Source organism: Otolemur garnettii, unplaced genomic scaffold (assembly GCF_000181295.1).
Source record: "Otolemur garnettii isolate 467f Iridium unplaced genomic scaffold, OtoGar3 scaffold00010, whole genome shotgun sequence".
NCBI lineage: Eukaryota > Metazoa > Chordata > Mammalia > Primates > Galagidae > Otolemur > Otolemur garnettii.
The window spans coordinates 2,616,329-2,630,567 of record NW_003852405.1 but is presented as its reverse complement, the minus strand read 5'-3'; the positions used below and the strand labels follow the sequence as shown (position 1 = coordinate 2,630,567).

At 46.0% G+C, this 14,239-nt stretch overlaps 1 protein-coding gene across 1 annotated transcript in view; it reads right to left on the bottom strand.

The window, feature by feature from the left end:
* Positions 1–547: 547 nt before the first annotated feature.
* Positions 548–14,239, bottom strand: part of AKNAD1 (AKNA domain containing 1) — a 35,168-nt gene continuing 21,476 nt past the window's right edge. Inside the window, exons 7-13 of the mRNA XM_023509870.1 lie at positions 12,690–12,787; positions 8,676–8,773; positions 6,515–6,634; positions 6,298–6,411; positions 3,897–3,960; positions 1,416–1,545; positions 548–679 (exon numbers count right to left, since the gene is read on the bottom strand). Coding sequence (XP_023365638.1) covers positions 548–679; positions 1,416–1,545; positions 3,897–3,960; positions 6,298–6,411; positions 6,515–6,634; positions 8,676–8,773; positions 12,690–12,787 — 756 coding nt within the window. The remainder of the gene's footprint in view (positions 680–1,415; positions 1,546–3,896; positions 3,961–6,297; positions 6,412–6,514; positions 6,635–8,675; positions 8,774–12,689; positions 12,788–14,239) is intronic.

Here is a 14,239-nt window from a genome sequence, read left to right as displayed (position 1 = left end):
GGATACAATGCAGGGGGATGTGGGTGAAGGACTCAACTATAACTGGGATTTTACCTTGCAAATGCAGACAGTGTAACCTAATTGTATACACCCTAATGTTAACCCTAAGTTAAAAAAAGAAGTGCTTTGGAATCCAATAGGTATGATCCGACAGCCTTACTTCTGCCCACAGTGTATGAGAATACTTGTTTTTCTTCATCCTCACTGGTACGGGGCTTGTTCAGACTTTTCATTGTTTCTCAGACTAACAGCTAAAAGGAACTCTCATGTTTTGTTTTGATTTATTGTGTATTGGGAAGAAGAAATTCATTTTAAAATAAATACTCGTTGGTTTGCTTGTGATTTTAAGAATCAGGAGTCCTTTTTCTTTTGCTTGTTGTTTTTTTGCTTTTTTTTTTTCATTTAAGTACCTTGTGCTCCCCATTTCTTATGGTCTTGGTGTTCTCTCTAGAAAGTCATCTTCCTAAAGTGTGTCATAAGTAAAATACATTTTGGGAGAAGATCAAATTTTCTTTCTTCTTTTAAACTTTGGTTGCCTTGGGCTGATCTAGTACTTCACTCGATTTTTCCATCTCTGTGCTTTGGCAAGATCTTCTGCAATGGTTTTAATCATTTGATCAGTAGTTTCCTTCAAAATGGCTGCTGTCTTTAGGGCATGGTCCAACGCTGAGTGTAAACCCTACAGGGGAAAGGCCCAGATGTTTTAATTACAAACACTTCCCATTGTCTCTGCTCACTGGATTCTCTCATGATTAAACATTACAAGGTGGGATTTGTGGAGTCAACTTTTCCATACAGTCTATTTCTGCTTTGGAGGGCTGGTTTCCTAGGAAACTAGCCTGAGATGGAATATATTTGTTAGTGAAAGGGACAGAAACAAGGCCAACGCATGACTGGCGAGCATGAGCCGGACGGTGAGGTCAGTGGTACACTGGACTGTTTCCCTGATGCCGAGAAAGAAAGCAAAAGCTCTTAGAGGGGCCACCGAAGGGGATTTGGGGCCATAACCACTGAGATGGCCCCAGGGACACAGCGCATGATGTAGAAACATTAGAAAGTGGCCTGGAACTAAAGTGACTGACTTGAAAATAGGAAACTGCTGGCAGCTGCGACCACAGTCACTGGAATGGGCCCTAGGGCCTTCCAGCCCCAGCCAGGGGAATCCCGTAGCAGAGGCACCACCCACAGAACACTTTCTTCAGGAAGTTTCCCTTGGAAGCAATTTAGGAATAATGCAAACCATGTGGCTGCCTAGGCTGTGTGTTTTTAGGGCAGTGCTGAGCAGACGACTGTTTCTAGCAGAGCTTTTTCTGAAGTCCCGTACTGCAGTAACTTAAAAGCCATCCGCTCTTGGGGCCCTAACAATGAACTTACGAGCTCAAAGGAGTCCAGAGTGTTTTTTTCCAAGCCCTCACCTGAGATTTGGTTTCTTCGATACTATCAAAGTCACATGACGATTTGCTTCCAGAGATCCTGCAGGAGAGGAAACGGGTTGCGGGTGTTGCAGAGTCGGGGTTGTGAGTCGCCGAAGGCTGAAGATGTTTTCTGAAAGGCAAAAACGCATGGACACTTGTGTAGAGCAGCACGTCAAGCACACTCCCCTGTTGAGGTCAGCTCTGCGGTCTGGCCATGGCTCTCCCTGTGGTTTGGGGGTGGGGGGCTCAGGTACCCCCTGCCTTTCACAGCCGTCATAGTTGCAAGTGGCTGACCACAGCTGAGCTTGCTAAGACTGTGAGGGTCTTTCCTCCTGGAATTTGTCTCCTTTTCTTTTGGCACAGAAAGAGGCAAGATTCCAAAGAGATTTTTTTATTCAGTTTTCATTCTGTTAGGGCCACCTTCTACCTTCCATATTTCTAAAACAAACCCACAACATTCCCAATTGCAGGTATCTTGGGTTGAGTTCATTCTAGCACCAGTGAGCTTTGGCCCCAAGGCAGAAGCAGTAGAGAAACCAAGCAGTGCCTCTTTCTTTAAGGCAGCCGGCTGCCCTTGACTGCTCCGCTGTGATTACAGTTTTGTGGGAGGGATGCCTGAGTCTGCACTGAGGGAAGGTGCAGGGCTGCCGTGTTGCACAGGCTGTGCACTGCATGGCTCTGGGTAGGGGGACCATTAGCCGTACAGTCTTCAGGGCGCTGCCTGGAGTTACCCTCTTCACCATGAGCAGTGGCCCTAAGGGATGCCGCAAGAACCTGCCCATGCACGGGTCTGTCCTGGAACTACCCTCACACCTTTCCCCAGTAAAGAAGAAGCATTACTTCTTTGGTACATACAACACTTGTAAGCACTATCATCTCCAGAAAGTCTCACTTCCAATGCTTGTGACCTCAGAGCCCTTGCCTCCTCCCGGCCCCCACCACAGATTCGTTTGACAGATTGGGTTTATCCTCTGGCTGAGAAGTGATCCAGCACCTCAGGCCCCTACTGATGACCTCTGTGCAGGGATGGCAGTGTGGTGCAGTGGAGAAGGCACAGACATCAGTGTCTTCTCTCCCCATGTCAGACCTGCCTTTGCCATCAACAATATTAGTAACAGTCATCACTTGCCAAGTACTGCTGAGGAGCCAGCTGGCATTCTAAGTGCTATATACATATGCACTCAATCCTCGGTGAGTTTGGCACTGTTATTCCCACTGTACGGAGGGGAAAACAGGCACAGAGAGGCCAAATAACCTGCCCCAAAAGATGAAAACCCACAATGTCTCCAAAGGCCTCACTCCTAAGTGCCACTCTGCACCACCCCACAGGGGCAGGTGGTAGGTTCACACTGAGCATTCTGACTGACAGCCTGAATCGCCAGCCGATCTGCTAGGCTGTTGGTTCTATCTCTTGAATACCCAGACTCCTCTCGCCCCATCTCTACCATCCTTGGCCAAGCCTCATCATCTCACCTGGGTTATTGCACAATCCTACTTGGCTTTTTTTTTCACCTGAGACAGAGCCTCACCCTCTCACCCTGGGTAGAGTGCTGTGGTGTCATCACAGCTCACAGCAACCTCAAACTCTTGGGCTCAAGTGATCCTCTTACCTCAGCCTCCGAGTAGCTGCCACACTTGCCTAGTTTTTCTATTTGTAGTAGATTCAGGGTCTCGCTCTTGCTCAGGGTGGTCTCAAACTCCTGAGCTCAGGCAATCCACCTGCCTCAGCCTCCCAGAGTGCAAGGATTACAGGTGTGAGCCACTGCGCCCGGCCTTACTTGGCCTTTGTGCTCCATCCAACCTGGACTCTTCTATTTCATCCCCCTCCCTCAGTAGCTACAGTGATCTTTTAAAACACTAAAGAACTTCACTGGGGTCCCGTTGTTCCCAGAGTCTGAAATCCTTCCTTGAGCTGACAAGCCAGGCAGCACCCGCTCGGCCCTCCCCACCCATCCCGCCTCCCTCTGTCGCCTCATCCAGCTCCACTGCCATTCCCACCTTTGCCTCCAGCCACACTGTTCCTGAACACGCTAGGGGCCTTCCCATAGCAGGAAGCTTTCTTAGACCGGAATTTCTTCCTATGCCCACATCCCCTCGCTGGGTCATTCATACCTACCCTTTGGAGCTTGGCCTCCCTGAACTCCCAGATGAGGTGACTGGCACTCTATACAACCTCTTCTTGGTGCTTATACAGACCAGCTCCTCTAATAGGAACCTAAGCTCCATGGGGGCAGGGACAGTGGGTGACTGTGTCACTGGGTCTGCAGCACCTCGCACAATGACCTGCTCTTCATGCTCAAACACTCGTTGAATAAATGATGAATGATCTAAGTATCACTTAGGCTTAGGTTTGAGTCCTGGCTCCACTACTTACGACCTAAGTGATCTTGAGTAGGCAATCAATAAGTTCATTATATGCACCCAACCCATGATAGATGTTTTTATTTTTATTAGTAATAATATTAATATAATAATACTTACTTTCCTGGTGTGGGCTCATGTTCACCTTCAGATTTTGAATTCGTTCTTTGGGATTTTGAATGAGCTGGAAAATGTTAGCTATGATTAAATTCAGAGTATCAGAAATGATCCCAGATGGTGCATATGTGAGCATCATTTCCTGAACTTTTCTGCAGGAAATATTTCATGCAATTTGAATAAATAAGGAAACTAAGTAACATAGAAAACAAAGAACTTTCTGTCAAATATTCTGAATTAAGGAAAAGAAATTCAACTTTTCCAAGGAGTTCTACTAGCAGATAAGAGAGCAGGAGTTTAGCTTCCCAGCATGCTGCTGTGTGCCTGGGCTAATTTCTGTGATGTCTAACTTCTCTGGTCTCAGCTGGAAGCCTGACAAATGGAGGGATAATAGCTCCCAAGAGTTGAACCAAACGTATTCCTGAAATCCCTTCCAACTTTAAGAGTAAGTCAGAAACAAACAATTGTGTTCCTAAGACAATTCCAGAATATAGACTAAACAGAAAAGAAGAAATGGTGGGAAAGTCACCAAGGAAAACAGAAAGACAGCCAGCAGCGGCGCCAATAGCTCAGTGGGTAGGGTGCCAGCCACAGTGCCAGGGCTGGCGGGTTCGAAGCCGGCCCCAGCCAGCTAAAGCAACAATGACAACTGCAACAATAAAAAAAAAAAAACTTAAAAAAAAAAAAAAAGGTAGCCAGGGAAAAGAGACACATTGGTGGCCAAAAATCCGCCCTGTCTGGTACTAAGACTCCCTTCCCTCCAGGTTCCCTCTTCCTTCCCTCCCTCTTCTGCCGTCCCCTCTTTCTTCCTCCAGGTCTCCTGTTCATTCACTGACGTCAAGGTCTCACTCACCCTCCGGAGGGTCCCACTGGACTAGGGAAAGTGGGAGCGATTGTCCCTCAGACATAGAAGGCAGGGCAGAGACCAGAAAGTCCATAGTTAGTCATGCTGACCACCAGACATGGTCATGATGAGCAAAGGCCCTAAGGAGCTCAGTTTTAATTCTCCACGTGTAATTTTGAGTTTTATTGTAACCACAGAAATTCAGAGTCAGAATGGACCACAGGGTTATCTGGCTGACTTCTAGTCCCGTGTGTAGATCTACAGCATTGACACAAAGTACACTGTCTCACAGATGGGGTTCACAATCTCCTGCAATAGCCCACACCATTTTCATCAGCTCCAGCTGCTGGAAAGGTCTTCTTTTAACATTGAGAGAAAGCTGCCTTCTTATAATTTGCTACCCTCTTAGCCACTACAGGAGAACCTCCACGGTTGACTACCTCCCTACATAAGTTGACCTAATTTTCATAGACTGGATGTGTACCACACATCCGTATCAGTACAGTTGGCCTAGTTTGCCATGGTCCCTTGGGTGGTCAACTCACAGAGGTTCTACGGTATATGCTTCCTGATGGCGTTCAAAATCACAGATGATGCATTCGCACTTCTAATTCACATATTAGAACGATAGGTCTCACAGCTAGAGACCAAAAGACCAAGGAGAGAGTAAAGAAATCTGCCCTGGGGCTTCTGCAGTCTTTGTGACTGTCACTTTGGGAGAATGTATTTGTCTGGAGGATTTGGCAGCTGGGGACGGGAAAAGGAGGCACAGCTGAAGTCTTTGGTCTTGGGCTTTGGTGATTGTGAGGGGAGCAAACGCTTTGGTGCCCTGACCCAGAGAGGGAGAGGAAGAGCTCTGCGGGGTCAAGCCAAGGATGGGACAGTGTCAGACAGCCATGTGTAACTATCGTCCTATGATAAGACAAGAAGTCTTTTCTTTCCTCTTTGTGGGCCCTTAGCATACCATACTCTAGCTTTTAGCACTTAAACATTTTGCCTAGAACTTTCCTTATTTGGGTGTGAGTTCCTATCACTCAAATTATAAACTGTCTGGTGTGAACAGCCTCATCATTCAGCTTTATAAATAAACACAAGATTTTCATTTTTCTCCAAAGACAGCAAAATTGTGCTTTGGAAATTAGCAACATGATGCCTAAGGAGTGAAAAATAGTCTATTTCTCTACATGCTGACTTTAGTGGGGATATATTTATAAAGCGTTAGCCACTCCTGAATAATATCAATAATAGTGGTGATTATCCAGTCAGTCATTTCTTCAGGAAACATAAGCAGGTACCAGCATGCGCTGGGATGGCACTTAATAACTTTCGAAGTCCTTGCTCACTGGGACTTCGTATTTCCCAGCCCCAGCTCAGCCTCTTGCCTTCAGGTGTAGGGCTGGATTTGGAAATGTCAGGCGAGTGCAGGAGACCTGGGGAGCAGATTGAGAAAGCTGCCTTCTTATAATTCGGAAGCAGTGACGGAAGCAGTGGCCACTGTCACAGGGGGCTCCCACGCCTGGGATGCTAGGTTGCTGACAGATGGGATCCTGTAGGAGATACACTTACGAAGTGAAGAAGTTTTACTTTCACGTAAAGGGCAGGGCTGGACAAAGGCACCATTTTCGTTATGATTCAAGTAATTCTGTCCTGGAGTATTGTATTTGTAATGAAACTCTAAAAAGAAAAGAGTAAAGATATAATTCCCTCTATGCCTGGGAACAGTGGCAGTCCCCACCCACTTTTCTGAACCTTACCTGCCACCCTCAGCAGGACTCACCTTTCAGCGGATCTTTACTGCAGATTCTGGAGTTGGGACTCTTAACGTGGCAATCCTCACATTTGCTACTCTGCGATCCATTGCCAGGAGCAGAACAGAAGCTGTGTCCTATATTAGAACCTGAAAAAGCTCAAGGAACACAAAGGAGGTGTAAGTCTCGATTATAGTCATAAAATACGATGTGGAGAGTAGAGCTCGTGTGACACTCAGGTAGCTTACTGGAGAGGCCCGCAGGGCAGGGAACTGAGACCTCCCACCAACGGTCATGTGAGTGAAACATCTTAGAAGTAGATCTTCCAGCCCCAGTCCAGCTTTCAGATGGCTGAACCTCACAAGAGATGCTAAGCCTGACCCATCCAGCTAAGGTACTCCCAAATCCCTAACCCACAGAAACTGTGAGATGAGAAATGCTGGTTGTTTTGTGCCATTAAGTTCTGGGTACCTTGTGACACAGCTATAGCTAGCTCTTTGATCCTGGGATGTCGCTAATGTCCCTGAGCTGCCATTTCCTTATCTATAAAATAAAGCTATTAATTCCTACCTTACAGAGAAGCTATGATCATTAAATGATTACACATTGTCAACAGTCTTCCAACTTTTTATTTCCAAACCCTTTTGACACTTAAAATTGAGGATCCTAAAGAGCTTTTGTTTATGTGGTTTTTATCTCCCGTGTGTACACTGTCTAAGGTGGAACTCTCCCCCTGCATCACAGGAGAGCTGTCATATAACATTCAGTCATCTGTAGATGGATTAGTAGAGAGGGACTGATACATAAATTGCAAGTCATTTTTTTTTTTAGAGACAGAGTCTCACTATATCACCCTCGGTATAGTGCCATGGCATTACAGCTCACAGCAACCTCCAACTCCTGGGCTTAGGCGATTCTCTTGCCTGTCTCCCAAGTAGCTGGGACTACAGGCACCCACCACAACGCCCAGCTATTTTTTTGTTGTAGTTTGGCCAGGGCCAGGTTTGAACCTGCCACTCTTGGTATATGGGGCTGGCGCCCTACTCACTGAGCCACAGGCACTGTCCCAACTGCAAGTCATTTTTGCTTGTGGGAAATCATTCGTATTTTCCCAAGACTGAATGGGCAGCTCAGAGGCTTTTTTAGAATTTTAAACTGAGACATTTAAAAACATTTGTATTTATTATGTCATTTAACAATAATCAATTTCATTTAATAAAATAACATTTTTAAAGAAAAATAACTGTACTTTCCAAAATAAAGGAAGGATATTAGGAGGGTGGCATTGAATATCTGGGTTGGTTACTTGGGGGCAGCTGATTCCCTCACTGCATCTCCATAAATCAGTTGCAGAGTTATCCTTGCACGGATACGTAGCTGGGAAAGGGAGGACCTCATGGCCTTCTGAAAGGGTTTCAAGGAACCCCAGGGGCCCTCTGACCACACTTTGAAAATCCTTACTCTGTTACAGCATCTGATGTAATAAGTGTGAAAGTGAAACCTATTATTATTATTATAAGGAAATGTATCATCTACAGAGAGGCGAGCACGGAACTAAATGCTGAGCTGGAACAGGGCTAGGACAGCAGGAGGGTGAATGTGAGCTCTGGCCCCCGTCCCCTCAGGCCTGAGCTGGGTAGATCAGTCTCAGCTGAGATTGTCAAGCCCAGGAGCGTCCCAAGCAGGCAGCCCCCACCCCCGGCCATACTGTTTCCTTACCCAGGAGAGTTTCTCTGCTTAAACTATCTTTGGAGAAACTGCTTAAAACTATCTTTGGAGATCTACAGCTAAAAAAATCATTGAATTCCACACACCGATACTCTCTGGAGATCTGCTAGCTCTGACTTTCTCTGCCTCTGTGAAATGCGTGTGGCCAAGTTGGCAGCAACTTTCAGGGGGCCTTATCGAGTACAGCTATGGGTCATGTGGAAAGGACAGGGACAGACAGGCTGTAGGACCCTTATGACTGACTCCATGGAGTCCTGTGGTCTCAGCTAGAAACAGGTGTTGGCATTTGACCCTACTTAACACATGGTATTTAAATCTATTTAATTATTAATTCTTTATATCTTGCCAAAAAAAATACAACAGGCTAGGGCAATGCTCTTGCAGTAGCAGATGGCAAGCTGGTGCCTACCCTGAGCAGACCCTGAAGACTGAGCACCCACAGCCCCAGGCCCCTCAGCTTACCAAGAGTTGGATCTAACCACACTGCCTTTTCTCGAATGGCAGCTGAAAATCCGCCAAGGTCCTTCCTTCCATGGCCTTTTTTGTCCACCCTTTGCTTCCTAAAAAAAAGTGCATTAAGATCCCATTAACTGGTGCTGGCTCAGCGCCTGTAGCACAGTGGTTATGGCACAAGAGGCTTGTGGGTTTGAACTTGGCCTCGGTCAGCCAAGCGACAATGACAACTGCACCAAAAAAGTAGCCGGGTGTTGTGGCAGATGCCTGTAGTCCCAGCTACTTGGGAGGCTGAGGCAAGAGAATCGCTTGAGCTCAAGAGTTTAAGGTTGCTGCGAGCTATTATGCCACAGCACTCTACTGAGGGCAACAGAGTGAGACTTGTCTCAAAAAATAAATTAAAAAAGAAAAATAAATAAGATCCTATAAACTTTTAGTGCACTTCTACTTTAAGAAAGTATCAATAGGCTTGGTGCCTGTGGCTCAAGCGCCTAGGAAGCCAGCTACAAACACTGGAGCTGGAGGGTTCGAATCCAGCCCAGGCCTGCCATACAACAATGACAACTACAACCAAAAAATAGCCAAATTAGGAAATGTATCATCTACAGAGAGGCAAGCACAGAACTAAATGCTGAATTGGAACAGGGCCAGGGCAGCAAGCAAGGTGAATGTGAGGAGGGGGACTGGGGACTGGGACCAACTACAGGCGTTGTGGCGAGCACCTATAGTCCTAGCTACTTGGGAGGCTAAGGCAAGAGAATCTCTTAAGTCCAAGAGTTTGAGGTTGCTGTGAGCTGTGACACCACGGCACTCTACCCAGGGCAACAGCTTGAGACTCTGTCTCCAAAAAAAAAAAAAAAAAAGACAGTATTGATAAAACTGAAATATTGAATTTCTTATGTCAGAGCCTGGAATGATGTCAGAGTGGCCTGCCCTCCTCAGCACAGAGGTCTCTGCCTGCCTGGAGACTGCACCCAGCACAGTCTGGCCAGATAAAAATATGTACAGGAATGAAAAATAAATGTTTTGTTCTTCAGAGGATATCTAATCATCATACACAAAACAGAAATTTGAAGTATGGAGTTATAAAATCTGGAGTTTTCCTCATATTTGTGTCTCAAAATCAGTTCTCAAGGGAAGAAGCTGTTCTATACAGTACTAAATCATGTAGCTTTGACTCTATAAATTCAAGCTGAGTGCGTCCAAAGTGTACAGCAAGGTGGATTTTGTCCAGCGTCTGTCCAGTTTTGTCTAATTAAATGTCAGGGTGTATCCATGTCATGAAATACGATGCCTGTGGGGCAGAAGTCCCCAGGAGCACGTGCAGTTCAAGTTAGCTGTCTGTGGCCACGAGGGGGCATCAGAGAGCAGCACCAGCGATTTACATTTTACCAGGAGGTTTCCTGTGACCTGCCAGTAGCTTGGGTACCCTCCACAGAAATCCTACCTCCTCCAAAGTAATTCTAATTAATAACAGTTCTTGACATAGCTCTTGCTCAGCCCCTTGAGAAAGCTGGTCATTCTTGGTATCAAAGGCCCTGTGCCCAAAATACCCTTGCAGCAGTAAGGCTGCCACTCTGAAGTGCTGGTCCAGAGGTGCCTGGGCCAGATGTGGGGGGTTCCTGGGGTGGGAACTGAGAAGCCAGGCCCCTTCCCTCTGCTTAGAAAAACATGTGCTCCCTCTGAGTCACATATTTTCTCATACCTCCTTTTCTGTCTCCACCCTCCTCCTCTGGAGCATCTGAACATCTGCTCTCCAAAGTGGGAAAACTTAGCTCTCTCGACTTTTTCTGCTTCTAAATTCCTTTCTGAACTACAATCTTCTGGCCAAGTGTAATTCTACTGGAGAAGATAGTTTTTCAATAAGACAAAGTAGCTAAAGTGCATTCCTAAATCCAGAGTTTTGCATCCAAAATAACATAAAGGGATAAGCATTTTACGTTTGACATATGTATAATTTCTCTAGAAATATATAATAATTTTATAAATATCATGAAAACAGTTATGTACATCAGCAAGCTTCATAAAGAACACATTCCATCAGAGAGATTTAATATATTTTTTTTTGAGACGGTCTCACTTTGTCTCTCTGGTGGGTAGAGTGCTGTGGCGTCACAGCTCACAGCAACCTCAGACTTCAGTGCTCAAGTGATTCTCTTGCCTCTGCCTCCTGAGTAGCTGGGATTATGGGCGCCCACCACAATGCCTGGCTATTTTTTAGAAACAGCGTCTCTTGCTCAGGCTGGTCTCAAGCTCTGTGAATACAGGCCATTTGCCTGCCTTGGCCTCTCAGAGTGCTGGGATTACAGGTGTGAGCCACCTCACTTGGCCAAGATTTAATCTTCTAACAGAGGAACAAGTATATAATCCTCCCTTAAATTAATAATTCCTCGAGGATTACGTAGTTTACCAAGATTCTGATTCGTGAGTCATATACAACTCCTCATCACTCCTAGCAGTGGAGCCACTGCTAGATCCAATTGTACACGTGGTTGGCCATTTCCTTCCACCTTGTCCACCAGAAAAAGTGCATTCAGTTTGGGATGCTGGTCCCCGTCTTCATTCTTTTTTTTTTTTTTTTTTTTTGAGACGGAGCCTCAATCTGTCCCCCTGGGCAGAGTGCCATGGCATTACAGCTCACAGCAACCTCCAACTCCTGGGCTCAAGCGAGTCTCCTGCCTCAGCCTCCCAAGTAGCTGGGACTACAGGCGCCCGCCACAACGCCTGGCCATTTTTTGGTTGCAGCCATCATTGTTGTTTGGCGGGCCCGGGCTGGGGATTCGAACCCGCCACCTTAGGTGTATGTGGCTGGCGCCTTCCTTAGTGGCGCGAGCCACAGGCGCCGAGCCTCCCGTCTTCATTCTTATAAACATCTGTAGGGTTTAGAGTAGGAGTTTGGAGGAGAAGCCTTTGGTATCTCGATGCTAATCAGAATATTTTACAATTGTCAAAATATTTTTGTTATACATCATAAACCTTTAAGAACCCAAAATTAGACTTTAACTCAATAAATAAAAATGGTAGGCCTGGGATGACTCACTGGGTAAGCTTCATTAGTGTCCCTTGTATTAATATTTTAAGGACAGCTCAAAGCTGATGACTGACATGGTGGTTTAGGGTAATGACCCACATCAAATGACACAAAGTAATTTTTAGCACAAACTCCACGCTGTTTCTTTTTTTAGAGGCAGAAACTCAATAGCATGCTCAAGCGCCCATCCTGGGGTGGAACGCTAACAGGAAGCTTCAGCCCTTGTCATCTGCTTCTATTAGAGTCCATTATGTGCATTTATTGGTAGTTACTCAACAGCACCTCCCTCCTTGACTCTTGACCTTCCAAAGGTAAATTAGCCAAGCTTGGCCTTAGTCCACAGGGAGCTTGGCGCTTCAAATAAATGATTCTGGATCCACACAGGCTAACACTTGATTCAATGAGTTTTCCAAAAACATTGAGGATTTCTCTTTAGGATTTTACACGATTTATGACTTGTTAGCTCTAGATTTCTTGCTGAGGAATGGGAAGAAGTCGGCCCTGAAAAGAGGGGTGAGGCTTAGTCCTGGGACGAGGGGGCACAGAGGCAACAGGGGAGACTTGCTCATCAGGAGAGAGGAGTGACAGCGGGAGCTGGTTTACAGTGCTGGATAATAATATTGCCCACCAAGGCAATATTCAAACAAAGCCTAGAGGTCCACCTTCCATATGCTGTGACTGATTCTGAAGCCAGGGGACTTATGAGAACTGTCTGGGGAGATTTAAAAGCTGTATTCCTCCCCTTGGCAGTGTTGATACTGTAGGCGGGTGGAGGCTTGTGCATTATTTTAAATCTCCCCTGGTGATGTGGATATTCTCCCCAGGTGAGAACCACTGTTAGAGGATTTGTAAGGTGGAAGAAAGGCGGGGCCGGGTGCCGAGCCCTGAGATCTGTGACTCTGTAACTCAGCCTGCGCCTTCAGTTGGTTGCCGCCCATGCTCCCGGGAGTCATTATCCCAGGGCTGACTCCTACCCACCCTGGGAATGTCACTTCTCCATTCCAGGAGCCGGCAGCAAGAAGGCACAGCTCAGACTAGGTGCCATCGTCTCTGCAAGTTCCTGGCTTCCCGAGGTGCCAGTGAGGTCCTCCTGCACCACAAAGTGCACACAGCTGTGGGTGTGACAGAGGATATGACTCATCCCTCTGGCTGCAGGCAGGTGGCCTGGCAAGCAGCGCAGACCCCCCTGAACTCGCTAAGCCTCTCTTTACAGGCGGGGAAAGGGAGGCCAGCAGGACAGGAGTAAGGAAAGAGCCAGTGCTTATTTCCACATCTCTCTCAGGAGGGTCTGTGCCCCTAAGGCCTGGGGCTTAACAAAGTTAGCTTCCCCCTGGCTTACCCCTTTCCTGCTCTGAATGGACTTGAAAATCTGGTGTACAGATGAGAGAATGCTTTTCCCTTTTCCCCCTTTTCTTTAGTTACCCATTAATCCAAGCTTCACCAGAGGATGAACAGATTTAGAAAGATAATTTTTAAATATATTAATCTGATCACTGGTTAGAGCTCTAAAAGCTTTTTCAAAGAAAAACGTATCCAGCTATGAATTAAACTAGGTCAGGGACTAACTGGAGGCCTAAATGATTGGTTATAGGTCCCTTTTTAGCACAAAACAATTACTGATCTGAAAGCATCCACTGCTTATCTTTTATTATGGTCTTACCCTTTATGTAAGCAGAAAAATAAACGTGCTTTTTCCATCATTATAAACAACGCCGCAGAAGCATTATTGTACTCATAGCTTTCTCCACATTTTGAATTACTTCCTGAGGAAATGACTGGGCCAAAGGCTGCGAACATGTTTGTGTGATGATATGCATTGCCAAATTGCTTTCCACAAACGTTGTACAGACCACACAGCCACCAACAATGTGGACGGCTCAGTCCAACCACACCTTCCCCAGCAGTAGGAATTATCACTTGAAAATGTTTTTGTTAATTTAAGGAAAGGTTGGTATCTCGTGTGAATTAGCATTGCCTCTGTGATTTAGGGAGAAAACATTTTTTTCCTCTGCTTATTTATTAATTGTGTTTCCTACTTGTGACTTTTTAAGTTCATATCCTTTGTCCATTCGTTTTTTGGAGGGCTGCAGCATTTTCTGATTAAGGAAACAGCCATTTGTTGCGTGCTTGTGATGTGCCAGGTGCTTCTTATAGAGTCTCATTCCATCTCATCACCCTGGCACGTTGTCTGCATTTGAATGATGAGTAATCTGAGGCTCAGAGAATTTAAGCAAGTTGGCAAGGTCACATAAGGAGTAAGTGGCTGAGCTGGGATTCGTCTGACGTGTATGCTTGTGTCTTTGACCACATTCTCCTTTGTGCATTTGTTAGAGTACTTGATGGAATAAAGATCTCAACAGCAAACACTATTTGCTCTTAATATTCTCCCAGGTGTCTGCCTATTTATTTATTTTTTGAGACAGAGTCTCACTCTGTTGCCCCAGGCTAGAGTGCTATGATATCATAGCTCACAGCAACCTCTAACTCCTGGGCTCAAGCTATCCTCTTGTCTCAGCCTCCCAAGTAGCCAGGACTACAAGTG